The sequence below is a fragment of the Macrotis lagotis genome, chromosome 5 (assembly GCF_037893015.1).
Source record: "Macrotis lagotis isolate mMagLag1 chromosome 5, bilby.v1.9.chrom.fasta, whole genome shotgun sequence".
NCBI classification, from domain to species: Eukaryota; Metazoa; Chordata; class Mammalia; order Peramelemorphia; family Peramelidae; genus Macrotis; species Macrotis lagotis.
In genome coordinates this window covers 55,895,527-55,917,672 of record NC_133662.1, presented here as the reverse complement: position 1 = coordinate 55,917,672, position 22,146 = coordinate 55,895,527, and the positions used below count along the sequence as shown (strand labels likewise).

The following is a 22,146-nucleotide window of genomic DNA, read 5'->3' as shown; positions in this document are numbered from 1 at the left end:
TTTGTAGACTGAGCCTTTAAAAACTGACTGGAACAGTACACAGAAAATTAGCTTTAATACAAATTTATCAAGTATTTATCAAATATCTTTCCTATATTTACTCCTTATATTCATTACTAAATTATTGGCTGCTACAACAGAATTATTTCTTAGGGGAAAAAAAGACAATTTAATTTTTAAAGCTTCTAACAAAATAGCATTGACATTGTTCATAAACTCATGCTGAGGCAGAGAATTGAGGAAAGTATCTGACTAGTTTGTGCAAACAGTTTAAACTGAAAACTCCAGAGAATATTCAGCTCTCATAGTATGCTGATATCTTTCTCACTTTTCATCATCACTGTGTATGTGTGTGTGTGTGTTTGTCTGTGTGTACATATGTCTGTCACTTGGCCATTTTGTCATTCACCCCTCCTGGAAAATGAGCCATACAATTTTCTTATTTGACTGACAGCAACCTCTGTCCAACTTAGCTTAACAGAAGTCACAATTTAGCTAATAGCAGTTGCTAGGTTGAATAGCTTTTATCATATGAGACCATGATAGAAAATAACATAAACCTAGAAAACAGTCTCCTTGCTGAACTCACACTTTTCTTTAAAGAAGGCAATTATATTTTTTCTATAAGTTTGAGACTATAGATAATTTGGTTGTTTTAATAACCAAAAAACTTAACTTTCTAGTAGTAAATCTTATTTCCTCTTCAAAGTCCATAGGGCACAATTTCTATACATTCACTTCATTAAAATGATACATTTCATTATTCTACCATTTTTTTTCTCTTGACACTCAGAAAAAAATACCATTTCTAAAGTAGTAGCTTTGTAAGTACATTAGGTAATGAATGTACTAAGTAACTATTGCCTGGCAGAAATTCAGAATACAAGTATGTTTTAAATACAATAGGATTTACTTGTTAATTCCTTAATTTACCACAGTATCACACTAATTATAAATACAGGCTGTAACTACTATACAATTTCTAATTGCTCTTTTGTACTTTTATAGTGGTCTTACATTTAATTACACTGATATACAGGACAATGTATTTTTTCATTTATAAATCTTCCTCAAAGAATTCTATTTTGAAAACATATGATTTTTGTTTTTATAAGTACCATACATACATGCTTTTGGACAATTTACCATTTTTTTTCTCCTCTAATATAGCCATTAGGGTCTTCTAATTCTCTGAGGGAAAAAAAAAAGATTATAGAATTTGGAATAAGAATTAAAGTTAATCTCTGATAGTTGATTTCTCTATAACTTGACAACAGCCTTGGGATTTAAGAAGATGAAGAATATATAATCTTAAAGGCTTATACAAGAAGCATTAATCCAAAGAGACCTGTCAGTACTACATTCTATTAAAGCACTAATAGAACTATATTTTCAGTTACCCATGATTTTCTTAACAAGAGAACATTTCTTAAGAAAATTAAATGTGTAATATATTTGAACGTAATAAAAATGACAATGACATTTATGTGTCACTTAACAAATGTTATTTAATTGTAGCCTTACAACAACCTGTAAGAAAGATATTATCACCTTCAATTTATAGTTAAGGAAATAGGTTCTGACTCGCCCACAGCCACACAGCTAGTGTCACAGGCAGAATTTAAACCCAAGTCTTGCAGACAAGTCCAATATTCTACTTCTATATCACAGTCTCTCAGTGTTGCAGAAACACCACAGTCCAATAAGAAACATTTCCCAAATTCAACTTTAAAACCACAAAAGCTGGATATGCATATACTTTGTAAAAATATTTTACAACTCACTCAGATCATTGATTAATATAGGATAAACCATTACTGATATTAATTGTAGTTTCATTTTCATTCTGAGTGTCTTTATTGGTCCATTGTTGTTCCTTATTCAGGTGCCAGAGCTAACTGGAGTGAATAAAACAGATGGCATTTCTATTATTCACAAGTGTTTCAATATCTTAACAGATAAATCTAGTGAAGAAAAAAATACTAGACCAGAAGTAACTTACCTTGACTTTCATTTAAGTGACCCTCTGTAACAAAAGGCAAGATACCTATTCTGTCTCAGTTTGTGGTTTTTTTAAACCATTAAATTAGACTAATTTCTTCTTACTTCATGGAAGTGTTTTGAGTATGTGTATGTGGCAGGGGTGTCAAGAATAGTAAAATGATGACCCAAGATGTAAGTTACTCAAAGAGGTTATATGAGTTGTAGATTAAGTGCTGGCCTGAAGTCTGAAGTGATCTGGCTTCAAACACTTTTTTGATACCACGTGATCTAGGTAAGATTATTTTTTCCCTAAATGCCTCAGGAAACTCCTTATGAATTATTAAGTCATAGACACTTCTGATTTGCATTGACCATAATGGAAGAGCATACTCCAGGCTGCTAACATCACAATTCCTTTTTGTAAACACATCTATGCTACTTATTTCCCAGTATTGTTAGATATCTTTCAAAGGTATTTTATTTACACAGTTCAAGTGCTCACAAGGGGGTCAGAAGAAGTGATACCGGGACAATCTGAGGGTCTCTCTGAAGAACTCTGGAATTTATTGTTCAGCTTGGGAGACACTGGCACAGGACCTTTCAGCATAGCACGCCCTTATCAGTAGGGGGCTGCGCTCTATGAGGAAAGTAGAATTGAAGCAGCTCAAAGGAAATGTGATAATCTTAAGTTTGGAATAAGCACTCCAGGTATTCACATAGACTACTTATTTTTGCCCAATCTGTGGTATAGCATTCCAAGTTCATATTGGTCTGATCAATCACAGTCAAACATGCTGTAATTTGTCCCATAGTGATGTCATTTTGTTCTTCTTCAAAGAACAGGAACCAACCAACCATCTCTACTTTCACATCACCATTAGAAAGAAGCTTTAAGGGGCAAATGATTTTCTGTAGGGAACACTCTCAAGAGAAAATGAACCACGAGGGATGTTTCATTTGGTCCATGAAGAATTTATAAATCAGTTCAGAAAAGTAAATCTGGAAGAAAATCAGTTTGATACACCGATGAACAGTATTTTCTGGACTAACTTTTCTAATGTTTTCAAAAGTTTCAACACAACTGGCTTTGTCTTTATTCCCTTGAGACGATGGCTTTGTAAAGACCTTGGTGCTTATTAACTGGTCTTGCAAGACAAACCTTTACAGAATAACTAAGAACAAAGCTTCTGATTATGTAGATAAATTGGTTCAGTGACCCAGAGAGGGTTTCAAAATTGTTTTACCAATTCCTTACTAACCAAAATAGTCTTAGTCCAAGTGTGCTGTGTAATCCTAACTGTTAATTCATTCCAAAATACTAGACCTCCATGAAAGCAAACACCATCTTTATTTTAAGTATTTTTTCCCTTCTCTACAACTAGAGTTATTTTTTCAGTTGCTTAATATTGTCCCAAATATCCTTTCCTCTCTTTTCCAAATAAAGTTTGTTTCTAGGGAGCTTTCTGGTTTGACTGCTTAGCTGTCCTGAACTTGGAACCTTAACTTGATCCCTGACTGAATCTGGTATGATTTGTTCCTGACCTAGCTTGAACCTACTAATTTACTTCTGTATAATCTGTGCCTGAACAAATGCTGCAACTAGCATGTTGGTATTACCCTCCCAGAGAAGAGTTCACATCACTGCCAGTCAAGTATAGCTGACAGCCATGTACTAAACTATTCAGGGAAGCTATCTTTCCTGAAAATATGCAAACTTAAACATGGCCACCTAAATTAATTAATTTTGATTTAAAATAAGTGGAATTTTATTTAAAAAATCAGGATTTTTAGCTTTTATAGTTTCACCTTTGACAAATCTTATCTTGGTCCAGTTGTAATGTTAAATATGGCATATGTTCACATAACCATGAAACTATCCACTAGGTTAGACTAATCTTTTTTTTTTAGATTTTTGCAAGGCAATAAGATTAAGTGACTTGCCCAAGGCTACACAATTAGGTAATTATTAAGTGTCTGAGGTCAAATTTGAACTCGGGTCCTCTTGAATCCAGGACTGGTGTTCTATTTACTGAACTACCTGGCTTCCCCCTAGACTAAGTTTTTAAAGCAAGATAAATAAGCAAATTTTCATATTATCCAAACACTAGATAGTTTCTAGCCATGACTAGGCATTGTTTCTTCCTCACCCTTCCCAGTCAGTCAATCAACAAGCATTTACTTAATATTTATTAAGTACCTACATAATAAGGTACAATATACTTTAGCACAATGCTGAGCACTGAATATACAAAGGCAAAAAAGAACCTTACCCTTGAAGATGACATATTCAAATAGAGGAAATAATCTGTAAATAGCTAGGTGAATACACACACACACACACACACACACACACACACACACACACAGACACATGTTTTATTCAAAATGAATGAAAGGTAACATGAGAGGTGAAGGAGGCAGAACATGAGGGCAACCAGGAAAGGTTTCCTGCAAAAGGTAGGATTTGAGTTGAATCTTAAATGAGGTTGGAAAACTAAAAGCTACTGAGGAGGATAGACAACATAATTGGAAAAATACTGGACTGGAACTATTAAAAAAGACCAAATTAAGAAGAGATTTAAATGTCAAACAGAAGAATTTGTATTTTATTGAAGAGGCAGTAGGATAGGGATGACATCTTTAGAAAAATCACAATAGTGGCTAAGTGAAAAAGAGAGAAGAGAGAGACCTGAGACAGTAAAACCAATTAGATGTTTCCAGTAATCCAAAAGAAAGGTGATGAAGGTCTAAACTTGGGTTGTAGATATTTGAGTAAAGAGAAGGGAACATATACAAAGATGCTGTGAAAGTCAAAAATAAAAAGATTTGGCATTATTTTGGATTTATGTAATGAGTGAGGGGATAAGGAAGGTCCTAAAGCAGCACTCTGGATAATAATGGGGAAGTATAGAAGAATAGGGAAGATAATAATAGAAGAAATCTGAGGGAAAAGATAATGAATCTGTTTTGGATCTGCTGAGCTTGAGATGCCTATGAGACATCCATTTTGAGATGCTCTGTGAGACTGGAGCTCAGGATAGAAACTGGGGCTGAATATATAGACCTGGAAAGCATCTATTTAAGAATGAAAATTGAACCCTATAGAAGTTGATTGAAGCTTCCTATTTTTCTTTCTTCCTTCTATTTCTATTCTTTTCTTTCTTCTTTCTTGTTAGAATTTTTCTGTACAAAATGGCTAATGGAAACATTTTAGATTGGAACATAACCTATATTGCATTGCTTACCATCTCAGGGGGAAGGAAAGAGAGAGAAGGATAGAAACTGAACCTCAATACTTTTTAAAACATGTTTAAAACTATTTTGAAATGCAACTGGAGAGATATAAAATAATTTTAAAAATCATAATTTAATGAGAACACAATGTGAAATAATATAGAACAAGAAGAGAAGAGAACTCAGGAAGATCCCTGAGAAACAATTTAATGAGTGTGATATGAATGAAGAGCCAGCAGAGGAGATTGGGAAGCAGCAAGATGACAGATAAGAGAAAAACCAGGAAAAGAGTTTCCAGGGGAAGAAGGTGGTCAGCAGTGTCAAATAGTGAAGAGTTGTTTAGCAGGATGAGGACTGGAAACAAGCCCATTGGATATGATAATTAAAAAAATCAATGGAAATTTCGGGGAGCTCATAGTTAAGTGATAAAATTAAAGTCAGAAGCCAGATTTCAGAGAGTTTAGAAGAGAGTGAAAAGGGAAAAAGTGAAAGCATTGAGTGTCAGTAACTTTCTCCAGGAGAAAAAAAAAGGAGGGTATATAGGTTGGTTGTCAGGATAAACAGACAAATATCCAATTGTCATTCGTAATTTTAAAATCTAGAGATAGAAGATACTTCTAACCAGTTAATTCAACCAATTTTTAAACCAGATTGATTCAAACACTGATCCATGGTTTCCCCAGAATTTTTCTGATCATTATTGTGTTCTCTTGGTTATATGTGTCCCATGAAAAGTCCTATTTGCAAGGCCTCCTGCAAGTTGCCTAAGGACTTAGGCAAAGGAAATATTAAACTTCTCAACAATGATGAATTTGTCACAAGGTCAGGTATTACCTAATATTTGAAAATTACCTCTGAGTCCTTCACTTATTTTTCTAGCATATCATGAGATTTTTAAAGGGGCTATGTAAAAACTAATATGAGATTTTGGGGTATGGAAACTGTTTTAGAGGAAGAAGAAACCCCAAGAAATTAAAGAATTTTTCAGGAAAAGAACAAGATTGAAACTTAGAATACTAGAAAAACCTAGAATAAAACAAATCATAACATAATTGTATTTACAAGATACCTGGTGGTACATAAATACTATGGAATATTGCTACATGAATACTATGGAATCTTATTGTTCTAATAAGAAACCATAAATAGAGAAGCATGGAATGAATTACAGGATCATGATGAGCTAAGGGAGCAGAACCAAGAGAACAATGTACACATTAACAACGTTGTGAGATGATCAACCTTGATCAAAGCAGCTCCTCTCAGCAGTTCAGAGAGCTAGGACAGTTGTATTAGACCAGTTATGGACAATGTTATCCCCATCCAGAGGAAGAAAAACAAAATAAACCAAAGCAAAACAAAAGCAAAAAACAACCCTTCAGAATCTGATGAACACTTTATAAAAATTATCTCTTATGTATCTCTTTACTTTAATCCTAATTCCTCAGACAGAAAATGACTAAGCTGTAAATGTGTTTAATCAAAAATATGTATATACAATGCTAACTTGACTGTTTGTTGCTGAGGAGGAGGGCGGTGGGAAGGGAAGATGAAAGAAATTTTGTAATTTAAAATTTTTTAACTTTCTCAAGGAGAAAGAAAGGAGGCATATAGGTTGGTTGACAGGATAAACAGATGAATGTCCAATTGCCCTTTGTAATTATAAAACTTAGAGTTAGAAAGTACCTCTGACCAGCTAGTTCAACCAAAAAAAAAAAAAGATACCTGGAAAAATAATGTTTATTGTGACAGTTTTTTAAACTGTTAACTTTCTTCTTGCTTTCATTTTCACTTTCTGAGCTGTTTCTTCTTTGTTGCTAATGGTACAAACAAAATCAAACAAAACCAAAGCCTACAGCAACACCACCAACAAACAACCTGAAAAACTTGAAAAAGGCAGTAGAATAGGGGTCTCTTTTTGCAAGTCAGGGCAAGAAAAGAATTTTGTTTGGAAGTACTGGCTTAGTGGCAATGAAAGAAGGAGTCATCCAGGCCAACTTCTGGGTTCCTTGAAAGGAAATAAAAGGAATATCTAGGTAACTGACATGGGATCTAGAAATATGTCTAAGGATTGGCACTTGCAGGAAAATCCCTGAGAGCTCAGCAGGAAGAGATGGGGTGATTTGGATAAATCGTTTAATCTGCCTTTGGCTTCATTGTCTTTATCTGTAAAATGATAAGATTACATTAGAGGTCCACTAAGATTCCTTCCAGCTCTATATTTATGATTTTGTAAAAAGAGAGGGGAAGAACTGGGAAAAGAGAGGAAGGTGGACAATTGCTTCATGTCTCATATACAATTAAAACTGCTTCAATTAAAATATCCCCCACTAATCTCACCTCTCAATCCCCTTCATAACTTCCTCAGCTCCCACTCTCCAGGTTTATATATTCCTCATCTCATAGTTTATGCCCAAATCTTTACAGCTCAGTATCATACAAGTTATTCCTAGTATCTTGGAAGTGCGAAGGTTCCCACTGTCATTGTTTAATAGTCATGTAATCTTACCATGAAGATCTCTGGTGAAAAAGATTCAATATCTTCAATTCTGTCCTTTTTATTTTTTTTAAATCTCTAAATGTTAGCAAGTTTTTCCTTGCATCAACTCTAAATCTGCCTTTCTTGTCATCCCCATTTTCTTCTGAGGCTAAGAACAAACCTAACAATATCTCCAAATGACAATTCTTCAAAAAAATGAAGACAGCCCTCAAATCTCCATCAAATTTTCTCTTCTTCAGGCTAAGCATTCACAGTTCCATAAATATCTCAGATGGAATTAACCAAAATAAACCTCTCTAGGACATACAGGATTGAGGAGTCCACAGCTTGAAATCCTCAGCAAGTACCTCACCCTAGAAAATGCATTCACCACCATGACCTAACAGCCTTTTCACTACTGAAGTTCCATTCTTGCATCTCCTTCTTCTGTTTGGCCAGTTCCTTCTTGAACTTCCATTTTAAGAAAGGGCACAATTCAATTCAACTGTGCTCACTCCATTCTTCTTCAGGCTCCTCCCTCCCCCTGCTTTATAGCTACTCTTTTTTTTTTTTAGGTTTTTGCAAGGCAAATGGGATTAAGTGGCTTGCCCAAGGCCACACAGCTAGGTAATTATTAAGTGTCTGAGACAGGATTTGAACCCAGGTACTCCTGACTCCAAGGCCATTGCTTTATCCACTACGCCACCTAGCCGCCCCTATAGCTACTCTTTATGTATTATCTTCCCTAATTAGAACTTAAGAAGATAGGGACAGTCTGTCTTTCTTTTTATTTCTATTTGCATTCATGGCCACAGACAAATAGTAAATACTTAATACATATTTATTATTTTGACTAGATTAACATTCATATGGCAGCATAATTTGAAGTATTTCCTCATCCTGATCACCTTCCTCTGGATACTCTCCAGCTTATCTGTGCCCTCCTTATGATTCTCCCAAGGGATCTAAGAATAGGAAAAAGAATTTAGAGGGCATCTAGACAACTTGATGTAGTGGAGAGGACACTAGACAGAGTCAGACCCAAGTTTGAATCTTGCTTCAAGATCATACTAATAGTGAACTCTTGAACAAGCCTCTTAACCTCAGGTTTCTCATCTATAAATTGGGGATAATAGTAGAATATATTTCATAGGATTGTTGGGAGCATCAAAAGAGATAAAATATGTAACATTTTGTCAAGCTTGAAGCAATATATAAAAATTATGTAGTAATGGTAGGAGGAAGAGAAGCAGTAGTGACTGTTTCAGAATATATATATATATATATGTGTGTGTGTGTGTGTGTGTGTGTGTGTGTGTGTTTATCCTCCATACCTAACAAGTGGGGTTTACATGGGGAACCACAGAGAATTCACTGTTGGCCAAAGTAGTCAATTGCACTTTTAGACAAGTCTAATTTTTTTTGGTGGGGGCAATTTCTTTTCCCAATTTCTTTCTGCAATTTCCACCCCAGAACTTGAGCCCCTCTTCTCACTGCCCCCATTATTGCCTACTAATCCACCTAATAGATATGATACCAAAAAAATGAAGTATTAAGCAAAAGGATCTGGGTGAATGTTAACCTAAGTAGTGCATGTATAGCAAACACACTTTGGAGTTTGGAAGTTAGTTCAAGGGGAGTAAGAGTTAAGTCAGAAATTCAGTCCAGATACAAATTTATTGACAATTTTACTCTTTGTTTTTCCATAAAAGCCCTCATGAACTAATGTCCACATATGTGAAAGTATAAGTTCTAGGGCACTGATGATTTGTAGGTTAATAATTCAGAGTCAAGCTAAGGTCATCATGACAGTAGGTCAATATCTCTAATAGAACAGATATACAAAATCAGTCATGGGATACTAATGCTTTCTTCTTTTATTTTTCTCCCTCTTTTGCTCCCTAAACAAGTTTCAGTTCTCAAAGTTTCCAAAACATTCTGGAGATATAGGAGTGAATGTAACAGATAATTCTTTAGTTTCCCCTTGAATTACTGACCTAGCTCCCCTAGAAGTCAGGAAAAAAGGTGAAACATCACTGACATATATGAAAAATGGGACCTTCTGGATAGAAAGGAAAAACTGAGAAGACATCATTGTTTCTGCACTCCCTCCTGACCTTAACACACAATCAATACACATGTAACAAATTGAGATGACAGATAGCAGATGCCCATCTCTAGGAACAAACTCCAAAACCTGAAGCATCCCTTATCTCAAATTCTCCTGAGGCCTCAATCAGTTACAAAAAATATCCTTCACAATATCTCATTTGAATATGTAACTGTTTTATATGTCAGCATGCTTTTTTTCTTTCTAAGCATAGATGCTGATATAAATATACCACAAAATCACTCATTTAGAGAGACGTGTTGTCACTAAATATAGAAAGGAAAAGGAGAGAAGAATTTGATCAATCTCTTCCATTTGAAGAAAAATCCTAAGAACCTGGAAAATAGCACTAGTTCACACACTGTCAATATTCAAAGACATCTAATAATAACTTTCTCTTTCTAAGGCTCAGTGTTTTACGTTTTTTTTTTCCCCTGAGATCCTCAATTGGCATTATCTTCAGTCCTCTCACTTCCCTGTTCTCCAGGCTAAACATCTCTATGTGTGACATAGTTTTGATTCCCTTCCTTTCAAGGGAATCTGGAACAGCAGGATAATGGCCATTCTTACAAACACCAATCCAGAAGTTCTATTTCTTTCTGATTTAATCTTTTGCCTATAGATAGCCCCTGAGTCAGACAGAGGTTGTTTCAGTCCTTGGGGTTTTATATATAACTGTGGTTCTCAACATTTTTTTGCATACTGTGCAGTCTGAGCGACTCAGGAGACTGTCACATGAGTTTAAAAGATTAAGTTCCATTCAATATAGGGCACCCCAGATTCAGAATATACAAATGTGTTCTGACATTCTCTTTGAGAACCATTGGTCTATAGATTTTTCTGTCCTGGGTTCAGGCATGCTAACATTAATACCCTCTTCCATATTATCCATTGTTTCTCATTTTGAAGAGACTGAAGTAAGGCTTAATTAATTACAAAAGATAGGACAAACTTCCTTAACCTAACATTAAACTGTGAGTTCTTTGAGAACATGGACTGCCTTTTATCTTTCTTTCAAAGCTGGCATATAATTAATATTTGTTACTTCCAATATGATCAGTGAAGAACATAGAGAAATCATTGAATGTTAGAACTAGAGATCATAATAAATAAAATACACTGTCCCAAGTTATCTACTACAAGTTTGCAATCCTAGGAATACAAAGACAGAACAAAAATATTCCCTTTCTTTAAGGAACTTTAATACTATCTGATATACTACTTCAGCAATAGACTCTATTTTATGAGTTTTTTCCCTTCTTATTGAGTCTCTTTCCCTTTCCCCTTTTTTGCTTCCCTCCTCTTTTCAACACCACTTTTGGGACCCTAAACTCCAGAGCCAATAAAGAGTGAGATTTGGTGAGCAATAACAAGGGAAGGGTCATTTCATACTACACCTGGATCTATATTGTTTAATTCCATTTTTATTATTTTTTAAATTTGTTGAATATATGCTTATTAATTTATTCCTGCTACCACAATGAGCAAATTAATATTTTCAGAAATAAACATTTTAGTCTCTTGTTAATATATCCATTTAGTACCAAAAAAGAAATTTTCCTTATTAGTCCTGAACTAAAATTGTATGTTTTCCTGCATTTTAAATTTATTATTTCCCAGGAAATAGATGGCATGTTTCATGTTCATTTTAGTTATGGCTTAGCACTGAGCTAATCATATTCCTAAAGTCTTTTCAAGTTATTTTTCTCCATATTATTATTATTACTGTATATAATATATATATATATATATATATATATATATATGTTGCTCTCCCAGTTCTGCTCACTTCACTCTACATCATCCATAAAAGTCTTCTCAGTTTTCTTTGAAATCAACCATTTGTCATTTTTATGGCACATACAGAGCATGAGAAATCCTTCCTCCCTGTGTAAAAAGGAAAACTCTTCAGAGCAATTGGGCAGGGATGGGAATGGGGGGAGGGGTATGGGGGTAGAAGGGGTGTCTTTCAACCACTATTTAAATAGAGCAATTTCCCATAAAGAAAACACTAGAGTTGGAATTGACTACAGCAAGAGCCAAATCTCCAAAAACCCTTTTCATCTAAATTAACCACATATTTCTTTTTGTCATTAAAGAAATTTTCCATTTAGACCAGAGACAACAGATTCATATGCTGTCCTATCCTATTTAGGACTCTACCCTAGGTAAATCTCAAGGAAAAGTAAAATAGAGGAAGTTCCTATGGATTAGGTAGTGGAGAATTTTTGGTATAGAGTATAGGTAAATCAAGGCTTACCTGAATACAAATATTTAAATGAATACGTAATCCTATTTTACCACAAGAATATGTATAAATTAATATGTATCATCAGAAGATGGTAATTCATTCTGAATTAATTAACTTAAATCACTTAGGTTTTCCATTGGGATTCTGCATACTCATGTATTAGACAATTCTTTTACATAGAAAATTTATTTATTAAAATTAAGCTCCTACAATATTATCTCTTCAAATTGATATTATTATATTAGCAAATTTTTCCACATCAGCATTAATATTATTACTACTGATCACTGACATTTATATAGAACTTTAAGATATACAAATTAGTTGATATACATTGTTTCTACATAGTTTCCTTTCATATATCTGTCCTCTCTGAGTTTTCATCACTCAGCTCTCCTTGGTTCATCTCCTCACTATCTGACTCTTCATTTCTAGTCTCTTTTTGCTGCCTCACCATCTGTATCACATCTTCTAGAGGAGCCCCAAAGCTCTCTTCTGGACCTTCTCTTTTTACTTTCCCTGTGACCTGATTATCTCCCTTGACTTTAATTATTGTGACTATGTAAATGACTCACAGCTTTATACATCCGGTCTCTCTTCTATGCTTCATTTCAAACTGATGTCTATAGACCAGCAAAATGAATATGTTCAAAGCATAATTCATTTTCTTTTCCCTACAACCTTCCTCTTTAGTGAACTTTCCTATTTTTGTTGAGGACATCACATTCATCTAGTCTGCTCCAGTTCTTAACTTCATAATTATTCTCAACTCCTCCCTCTTCCTTAAACCACACATCCAATTAGACGCCAAATCTTATAGTTCTACCTATATGAAATCTCTCCAATCTGACACCCCTTTATTCTCATGGTCACCACTTTAGTCTAGGTCTTCATCACCTTTTACCTTATTATTATTACATGGCTTCCAAATTGGTCTCTCAGCCTCAAAGCTTTCCGTTCTTTAATATATCCTCCATTCAATTGTCTTAAGTGATTTTCCTTAAGTGTTGATTTGATCATGTCAGTCTCCTATCGCATAAACTTCACTCTATCCATATTGTCACCAAGATCAAATATAAATCTCCTTTTTGGCTAAACTCTATTTCCAGCCTCATTTTAGCTTATTCCCCTTTTTTTCCACTTTATGGTCTAACCAAAATAATCTTTTCTCCATTCCCTACAAATACATTCCAAGTTCTCTATGCCTTCCCAGTGACCATCCTGGAATTCATTCCTTCTTTACATTTACCTCATAGAATCCCTCACTTTTCTAAAGATACAGTTTAAGAACTACATCCAACAGAAAGCCCTTTCTACCCCAGATTTCCCCCACCAACAACTTTATATTATTCGAAGTTATTCCAAATAATTAAATATGAACATAGCCTCCATGTAGATGTACATCTCCAATAGAATGCAAACTCCTTGAGAAGCACGGATAATTAATTTTAAAATTTTTGCATCCCCAAATATAAAGGCAGTTAGAGGTTTATTAGATCAAGTTCTGGGTCTAGAGTCATGAAAACCTGTGTTCAAAGAGGTCTCACATATTTACTAGTTGTAGGACCCTCAACAAATTAACACAGGGCCTGGCAAATAGTAGTAACTTAATAAATTCTAGTTTCTTTCCTTCCCATATCTTAGAACAAGTCATTGATTATCTCACTTTCAGAAATTTTAACTTACAAACTCGGCCAAATATGTATAACTTCCTCAAGGATGTTCAATTTTTACAATTTTTTTTCTGTTTCCCATGTTATGTTAGTAGCATATTTAATTCCTTTTCAGATTGAACTCACATACAGTTGTAAGCACAGAGAAATGAGGCTTGGTTTAAACTAAGATACCACTTCTAATATTCTATATGATTTTATATTATTCTACTCAAAGTTCATTAATAATTTTTCTAATATTAAAACTTATTAGCCCACTAGAATTTAAAGGTTAGGTTCATTCAAAATAAACATGTCAATTTGCTTCACAAGGCAATAGCAAGACTTTATAAGGACCTTAATATAACACTAGAAGAGGATAGATATAGCTATAGACAGATGGAACATTTGATCATTCATTTACTATGGGCAAAGCACTGTGCTATGGCTAACCTTTGTTTAGGTTCTTTATGTCCTTTACAAAATTGCCAGAAGACTTTCCATTTAAAACCTGGATTTTTAAAAATTTAAGATCATCTATTCCAACCCTATCATTTTATAGAAGATGAAATGTCATCCAAGATATTAAGCAATTTACCCAAGGTCATAACTAATTAGAAGCAGAACTAGAACTTGAAATCAGGTCTCCTGACTCCTACTTGAGTATGATTGTTTTTTTAATTTGTTTTTGCGATTTTTTACCCAACTGCATCATACTTTATTATGATTTTATGTCTATTCACACACCAAAATAACCTCCTACCTTTTCCCCAGGAATTCCAGGAGCCCCATATTCTCCTTTGATACCAGCTGTACCCTAAAATTGAAAAATTTTAAAGCTTAGTAAATATTTTTGCCAAAGATAATATGAAACTTCAACAGATCTATTAGTTTAAAGTCTAGTTTGAACTTGATTCAAACTGACCCTTTCAAATCCTTAAATGTATGATAAAAGGTTCCCAATGACAATAATTTGTTATTTTCTAGCTTTTTTTGGAAGATGAGGGAAATATAACCATTCAACATCATCCTCCCAATTCCAGCTCCAACCATAAAAAGAGTTCTTAAGAGAAGCATGTAACTATAAATTGAAGAAATGGAGGCGAAAGATGTAAAAAAAATAATTTCTATAAAATTACCACAATAATAGAACACATTCTCCCAAAACCTAAAGTTTTAAAACTATAAAAATTAACTGCTCTTTTACAAAAATCAGTGAAACATTCTAACTACGAATGGGACAGGGTAATATTACAGTTCTTTAGATATGAGAAAATAATTTTGTTGCTAAGTAATTTGGTTGCCAACTACAATTGCTAAGCAAATGAAATGAATAGATTAAGAAAAATTATAATAACCAAGTTTGAATAAGGAAAAGTATTAATTATTATTGCAAATCATATCAGGGTAAATTCTGACAGAGAAGGTATTCCTAAGATGGTAATGACAAAAGGTCACTGACATAGAACATCAATTGCAACTCTATGTTCAAATTCAAGTATTCAAACTTCTTCCTTGAGAGGTTATTAAGATTTATGAATAAATAAGTAGACCAAATTAATGAAATGATATAGAATGGAAGAAAAAGAACAAACAATGAACATGTGTCCCAAAGATAGCGACTTTAGTTTAAACATTTTTGACACATTCATTCACAAAAAGGTAATAGAAATATACACTTGAATCATAGGCATATTATATAGCATATCAATGAATGGCAAGTGGTATAGAAGACATCATAAAATCCATGTGCCTAGAAAATGAACTGAGCTGGTAATGTAACTAAAGGATGATAGAGTCAGTATTGCAATGGAACTCATGAAATGGGGAAGACCTTTGTAAGAAATATTCCTAGCACAATGGATAGATCTGCTAGGAAAGATTAATGGTAGAACATGGATAAGAATCATACCAGATGAGAAAACACAGATACATTTTCATATGTACCAACAGAGGGGATTCCCAGATCCTTGACATCACAGATACACTGAAATATCACTCACAACCTAAAGTTAAAAATAATGCAGTTCTAATAGAAGTAATACAAGAAGTAATAGAAATAAGAAAATCTTTTTAAAAATGAAAAACAACAATAGTGTGATAATTTTTTTTAAAGTGACACTAAATCATCCACAGTTAGGACTTGATAATATAATTGAGTTGTTTCTGGAACTGATATTGAAAATTGTTTCTCTCATACTTTTTGGCAAAATCCCTTGGTAAAATGGTGCCCAGAAGGAGCTAAAATTCCTCAATTTCTCAAAACATAAGCAAGTAGATGCCAAAAATTTTATTCTCTTATTATTCTGGATATTTCTCATAATTATAAAAGGTTATAAAATTAAGTTGAAAAATGCTTAAATAGAAATATAAAACAGCTGTTTATGTAGATGCCAACTTACACAAGGACTGTCAGGACAGAAGGTCTTCAGGCATTATGTTGCAAGTGGAAAAAAAAGAAAGGGAAATTTATATCATTCTGAAAAAGGCTTGAACATTTATTATCTTACTCCAGATTAGTAGGTCCCCAAAATATCACTTGCCATCTAAGAGTAGTAATCCAAAATGTATAGAAGAATAAGTGGGAAAAAACCCCAAAACCTCACACTGATCCTAAGTGATCACTAATTAATCATAGCTAATATTAATGTTATTTAAATTCCCTGAATAATAATAATGAGTTTTGCTTGTTGTCACTTTAAAGTTTACAAACATATTACACACATTCTTTCAGATGAGCCTCACAACAATTCTGGAAGATAATCCCTACAGGTATTGTTATCTTTATTTGCAGATGAAGAACTTGAGACTCAGAAAAAATCTTTTCCATGCTTAAAGATATCTTTCTGACCCCAAATTCAGTAACTCGATCCTTTATGTCACATGAATCATTACTCAAGAAAGGAAATATCTTGTATTCTAATACTCATTCTTTTGAAAAGTCTATGTCCAAGGTATGTTTCTAATATAAAATATTCAGATGCTATAATGGTCTTTTCCATGAAAAGGCCTATAAATTATCATATGATCCCCTAGTTATTCAGCATTACTCAATTTCATTGAGTAAAATATCTAATTATTGATATGTTCTTTATTTTTAAAAATAATCAAGAATTTAATAATTTCTACTATGCACTAAGCACTTAGCTAGATCCTGGAGATATAAAAGCAAAAGAAAGGCAACAGTTCCTGTCCTCTAAGAGTTCATATTCCAGAGAGAGACAACTTGTATATTTATAACAATAAACAAAATAAATAAATATTACTAATATTTACATACATTTATAAGGTACATTCCTCACAACTACCCTATGAGGTAAGTGGCAAAAATATTTTTTTCTCATTTTACATGTAAGACAGAATATTAAATGTCAGGTCAAATGATATGCCAATAGTACACAATTAGTATGTGCAAGAACTGGGTCCAGAATCCTGTTCTTTGGACTCCAGCTCTAGAGCTCCTTGGATCCAAGTCAGAATTTTTGATAACTTTTACTAGAATCAAGTCGTTTGTGGATTAGAAATCAATGGAAGTGATTCTTGGTATATTATTTTTTAGATCATGTCTGTGATTTTATTGCTACTGGAAACCCAACCAATATCAGTCTAAAGTCAGTCAACAAGCATTTAAGTTTGGATTATGTTCCAAACAATGTACTATAAGTAAAGGATACCAAGATAAAAGTGAAGATTGAGCAGAGGGAGGGGAGTGAAGAGAGACTGCAGAGCTCTGTCCTCTGCCCCTGGAACAGGACTTTGGGGCTCTGACCATATTCAGATCCTGATCTCAGTCTAGCCCGCCCCATAGAACAGCAGGGCCCCCCACCTCAGCCCCGTGGCAGAGGGGGGCACTTATGGTCATTCACAGACCAGGAGGGAGGACAGAACCTCACACACTGAGACCCTTGTGGGAGTGTCCCAAAAGCTCAGGAAGAACCCCCAAACCAGGCCCAGGCTGGGAAAATGAGCAAGCAGAGAAACAAGAGGAAGACCATTGAGAAATATTTTGCGCATGAGCCCCAGAAGGATCAAAATACTCAGTCTGAAGATGAGGAAGCACAAGCTTCTGCATCTAAAGACTCCAAGAAAAACAGAAATTGGGTTCAGGCTATGACAGATTTCAAAAAAGACTTTGGAAATCAAATGAGGGAGTTGGAAGAAAAACTGGGAAAAGAAAGGAGAGAGATGCAAGAAAAACATGAAAATGAAGTCAGCAGCTTAGTCAAGGAAATCCAAAAAAATGCTGAAGAAAATAGCATGCTAAAAACCAGCTTAGGTCAAATGGATAAAACAGCTCATAAAAGTTATTGAGGAGAAGAATGCCTTAAAAAGCAAAATTGGCCAGATGGAAAAAGAGATAAGAATACTCTCTGAGGAGAACAAATCCTTCAGACAAAGAATAGAATTCAGGGAGATTGATGAATTTGCCAGAAATCAGGAATCAATACTTCAAAACCAAAAAAAAAAAAAAAGAAAAATTAGAAGAAAATGTGAAATATCTCATTGAAAAAGCAACTGATATGGAAAACAGACTTAGGAAAGATAACTTAAAAATTATTGGAATACCTGAAAGTCATGATCAGGAAAAGAGCCTTGACATCATTTTCAAAGAATTCTGACAGGAAAATTGCCCTGATATTCTAGAAGCAGAGGGCAAAATAGAAATGGAGAGAATCCACCGATCCCCCGAGAAAGAGATCCCAAAAAAACCAACCCCTAGGAATATTATAGCCAGGTTCCAGAACTCTCAAGTCAAAGAGAAAATATTACAAGCAACCAGAAGGACACAATTCAAATATCGTGGGGCTGCAGTCAGGATCACACAGGACTTAGCAGCAACTACATTGGAAGCTGGTAGGGCTTGGAATATAATATGCCGGAAGGCATAAGAACTTAGAATGCAGCCAAGAATCAACTATCCAGCAAGGCTGAATGTCCTCTTCCAGGGAAAAAGATGGACTTTCAATGAACCAGGGGAATTTCAAATGTTCCTTTTGGAATGGCCAGAACTGAACAGAAGGTTTGATCTTCAGATACAGGACTCAGGTGAAGCATGGAGATTGGAGGAGAGGGGGAAAATATGAGGGACTTAATGAGGATGAACTGCATGTATTCCTGCATAGAAAAATGACACTGATAATACTCATATGAACCTTCTCAGTTAATAGAGCAGGTAGAGGGAGCTTTTATAGTTGAAGCACAGGAGAAAGTTGAATTCGAAGATAAAATATGGTGTAAAAATGGAGTCAATAGAAAAAAGGGAAATGTAATGGGAGAAAGAAAAAGGAGAGGGGGAATAGGCCAAGATATTTCATGTAATAAGATCTTTTTTTATTACAATGAGCTATTGCAATGATCTGGGTGGGGGAGGCAAGGGGGAATGAGGGAACCTTAGCTTTCATCAGAGATGGCTAGGAGAAGAAACAGCATATATACTCAATGGGGTATAGGCATCTGGAGTAAGAAGGAGGGGGGAGCAGGGGGAAGGGGTGCGGATGTGAATAAAGGAGGAGAGGATGGACCATGGGGGGAGAGTGGCCAGATATAACACATTTTCTTTTTTACTTCTTGCAAGGGGCTGGGATTGGAAGGCCTGCCCAGGACCATAGGCCCAGATGGATTCTGGGCCTAAGGGGTGGTATGGGGGCTCAGGGCTTCTTGGCCCCAGGACCAGGGATCTGTCTGCTGCGCCACTCAGCGACCCTACAACAGAGTCAGAGTGAAAGGAGAGAGATAATACAGTACATGGTAGTGGGGAAATAAGAAAGGAGGGAGTTGCGATCAGCAATGGCAAGGGTGGAAAAATATGGAAGTAACTTTTGCGATGGACTTACCATAAAGAATGCAATGCACCCATGACAGAGTTGTTGGTGTTGGAACAAAGACTGATGCACATTTTTTAGTATTATTATTATTATTATTATTTGGGGGAGGGTGCAGGGCAAATGGGGCTGGGTGGCCTGCCTGGGGCCACATAGCAGGGTGATCTTTGGGTGTCTGGGGCCGGATTTGGACCCAGGTGCTCCTGGCTCAAGGGCCAATGCTCTGTCTGCCACCCAGCCACCCCTACTATTATTACTATTTTATTTTATTTTGGGTCTTTTTTTCCCTTCTTTTTGGTTTTTGCAGGGCAGTTGCGATTGGGTGGCTTGCATGTCACAAGGCTGGGTGATTGTTGGGTCTACGGGGCTGGATGTGGGCTCAGGTGCTCGTGGCTCCAGGGCTGGTGCTTCGTCCATTGCGCCACCTGGCCATACCTACAATTATTACTATTATTTTTGTTAATTTTAATTTTTTTCTCTCCCCTATACTTTATTGCTCCAACAAGTCTATATTCATGGGGGGGGGGTATTTTGTTTACTCTTAAACAAGAATATTTTATTAATGTAAAAAAATTTGTACAAAATGAGAATTAAAAAATTAAATTAAAAAAAGATAAAAGTGAAGCATCTCTTACCCTCAAGGAGCTTATACTTGATTGAGGGAGAGACAAGATGTATATATCTAGGTACATACAAGATGATTAATGGAGATTAGAAACTTGGGGTATTAAGAACATTATCTGCTCAGTGGTTTATTATCTTGCAGTGTTGTTTAAGATTTAATAACTTGCCAAGGGTAATATAATCAGTATATGACAGAGTTGAGTTTTCTTGACTTAATCTAAGTCCTGCTTCTATCCCTTTCACCATGATGTCATTCATATAATTAGCATACAGTCAACACTTAATAAATGTTTGTGGATTGATTGATCTATTGTCACTTATCTTGAAAAAATTAAATAACATTTATACAGGATAAAATATCCTTTCCCATACTAGTAATCTATAGGAGAAATATAGGGGGATCTAGACTGATTAGACAGATATTGGTTGGGTTTCCTCACTAAGGATTCCCTGTAGCAATAAAATCACAGACCAGATCCTTCAATACATTTCACTTTGTGTGAGCATATTTTGATCTTCATATTGCATAGTCATCATTGTTGTAACTGTTGTAACTGTAAAATTTATGCTAGTATGGAACACAAAAGATGGCACCTTTCCTTCTATGACACATTAAAGTTAGGACACAGAGAGAAAGGAAAGAAAGATAACTGACATTAGGAAAAAACTTGATAATCAAAGACTGATGTCAGCTCAATTTTTGCCTTTAACTCAGAGAAAAGTTAGTTGGCACTCCAATTCTGAGGTCATTTTTGCTTGCCATAGTCTAATTAGTTCCATGAAATGTTAATGTTTCTCCCCTTTTTTTTTCAACTCATGATTATAACTTTTTAAACCATGGTTTATGCTGAATAGCAATTAGAATGAACATTCTTGGTCTAAAAGAAGAGATGGGAAAATTTCATCTCCTTTTCTTTTCAGAGGTTGAGGACCATGAATGTGGAATATTACAAATGCTGTCAGACATCAGTTTTGATTAATTTTAAGGAAAGACCTTTTCTTTTAAAAAATTCTTTATTATAAGGGATGTCTTGCGAATAGAAAACATGGATAAGATATAATTAGAAATGAAGGGGATGTAAAAACAAAAGATAAAATCAGAAAAATGCTAGTATACATATTATTAAAAAGTTTATAACTTTTTCAGTTTATGAATAATCTGAAGCTAATTTTTTTATCTTATTCTGCTTTCATACTTTTCCCAGCATGCTTTAGGGATATTTTTGTTGTTATATATGTAGAAAAATGAAAATGTAATTATTAATACAAGTAAAATGTCATTTGTAAAATATAAAAGTTGTGAAAATGAATGAAGAAATCTTATCATGCAAGATAAACCCAAAGGTAAGTTATCTTTTAATGTCTTATTGAGGATTATTTGTATCAGTGATCTCCTTGATTAGTATTTTTCCAATGTGTTCCATTCTGTAACAAATCTCTTGATATTGGGGGAGAGCCAGATAAAATGATATATCTTGGTAAGGAGGGGAATTTTTTGTAAACTTCTTGAAGGTAAGGATTGTTTTAATTACTATATTTGTCTCTTCAATGACTTGCAGTGTCTGGTACAGAGTAGATAATTATACAAAAGGTAATATGGGAAGAACTTTGAAAGAAATTTTGGAAGGGAATCTATATTTGTGAATAAAAGTTTTCTCCTAATTAATTGGTATCTAAAAACCAAATCTAAACCTCATCTTAAAAATCATGATTCCATATATTAGTTACTTTTCAATAAAAAGTGTTTGATATTGTGGAAAGAGCTCTAAAGTTGTATTTCAAATCCCACTTTTATAGCTTTGCAGCGATCTTAAACAAATCATTTAACTCTTGAACTGTTTTGTTATCTGCAAAATGGAGAGAATATTCTAACCACTTCACAGAATTATTTTAAGAAACTAATTTAATGAGATAATACATGTGAAAAGGCTTTTTAAATCATGAAGCACTATTCAAATATTGTTTATAATTATAGTCGGTTGAATTGTATA

The 22,146-nt window shown here is 34.5% G+C and overlaps 1 protein-coding gene across 1 annotated transcript in view; it reads right to left on the bottom strand.

Moving 5' to 3' along the window:
• COL19A1 (collagen type XIX alpha 1 chain) overlaps window positions 1-22,146 on the bottom strand; it is a 407,957-nt gene that overhangs the window by 321,555 nt on the left and 64,256 nt on the right. The window contains exon 9 of the mRNA XM_074237299.1: window positions 14,473-14,526. Within this exon, the coding sequence (XP_074093400.1) occupies window positions 14,473-14,526 (54 nt within the window). The remainder of the gene's footprint in view (window positions 1-14,472; window positions 14,527-22,146) is intronic.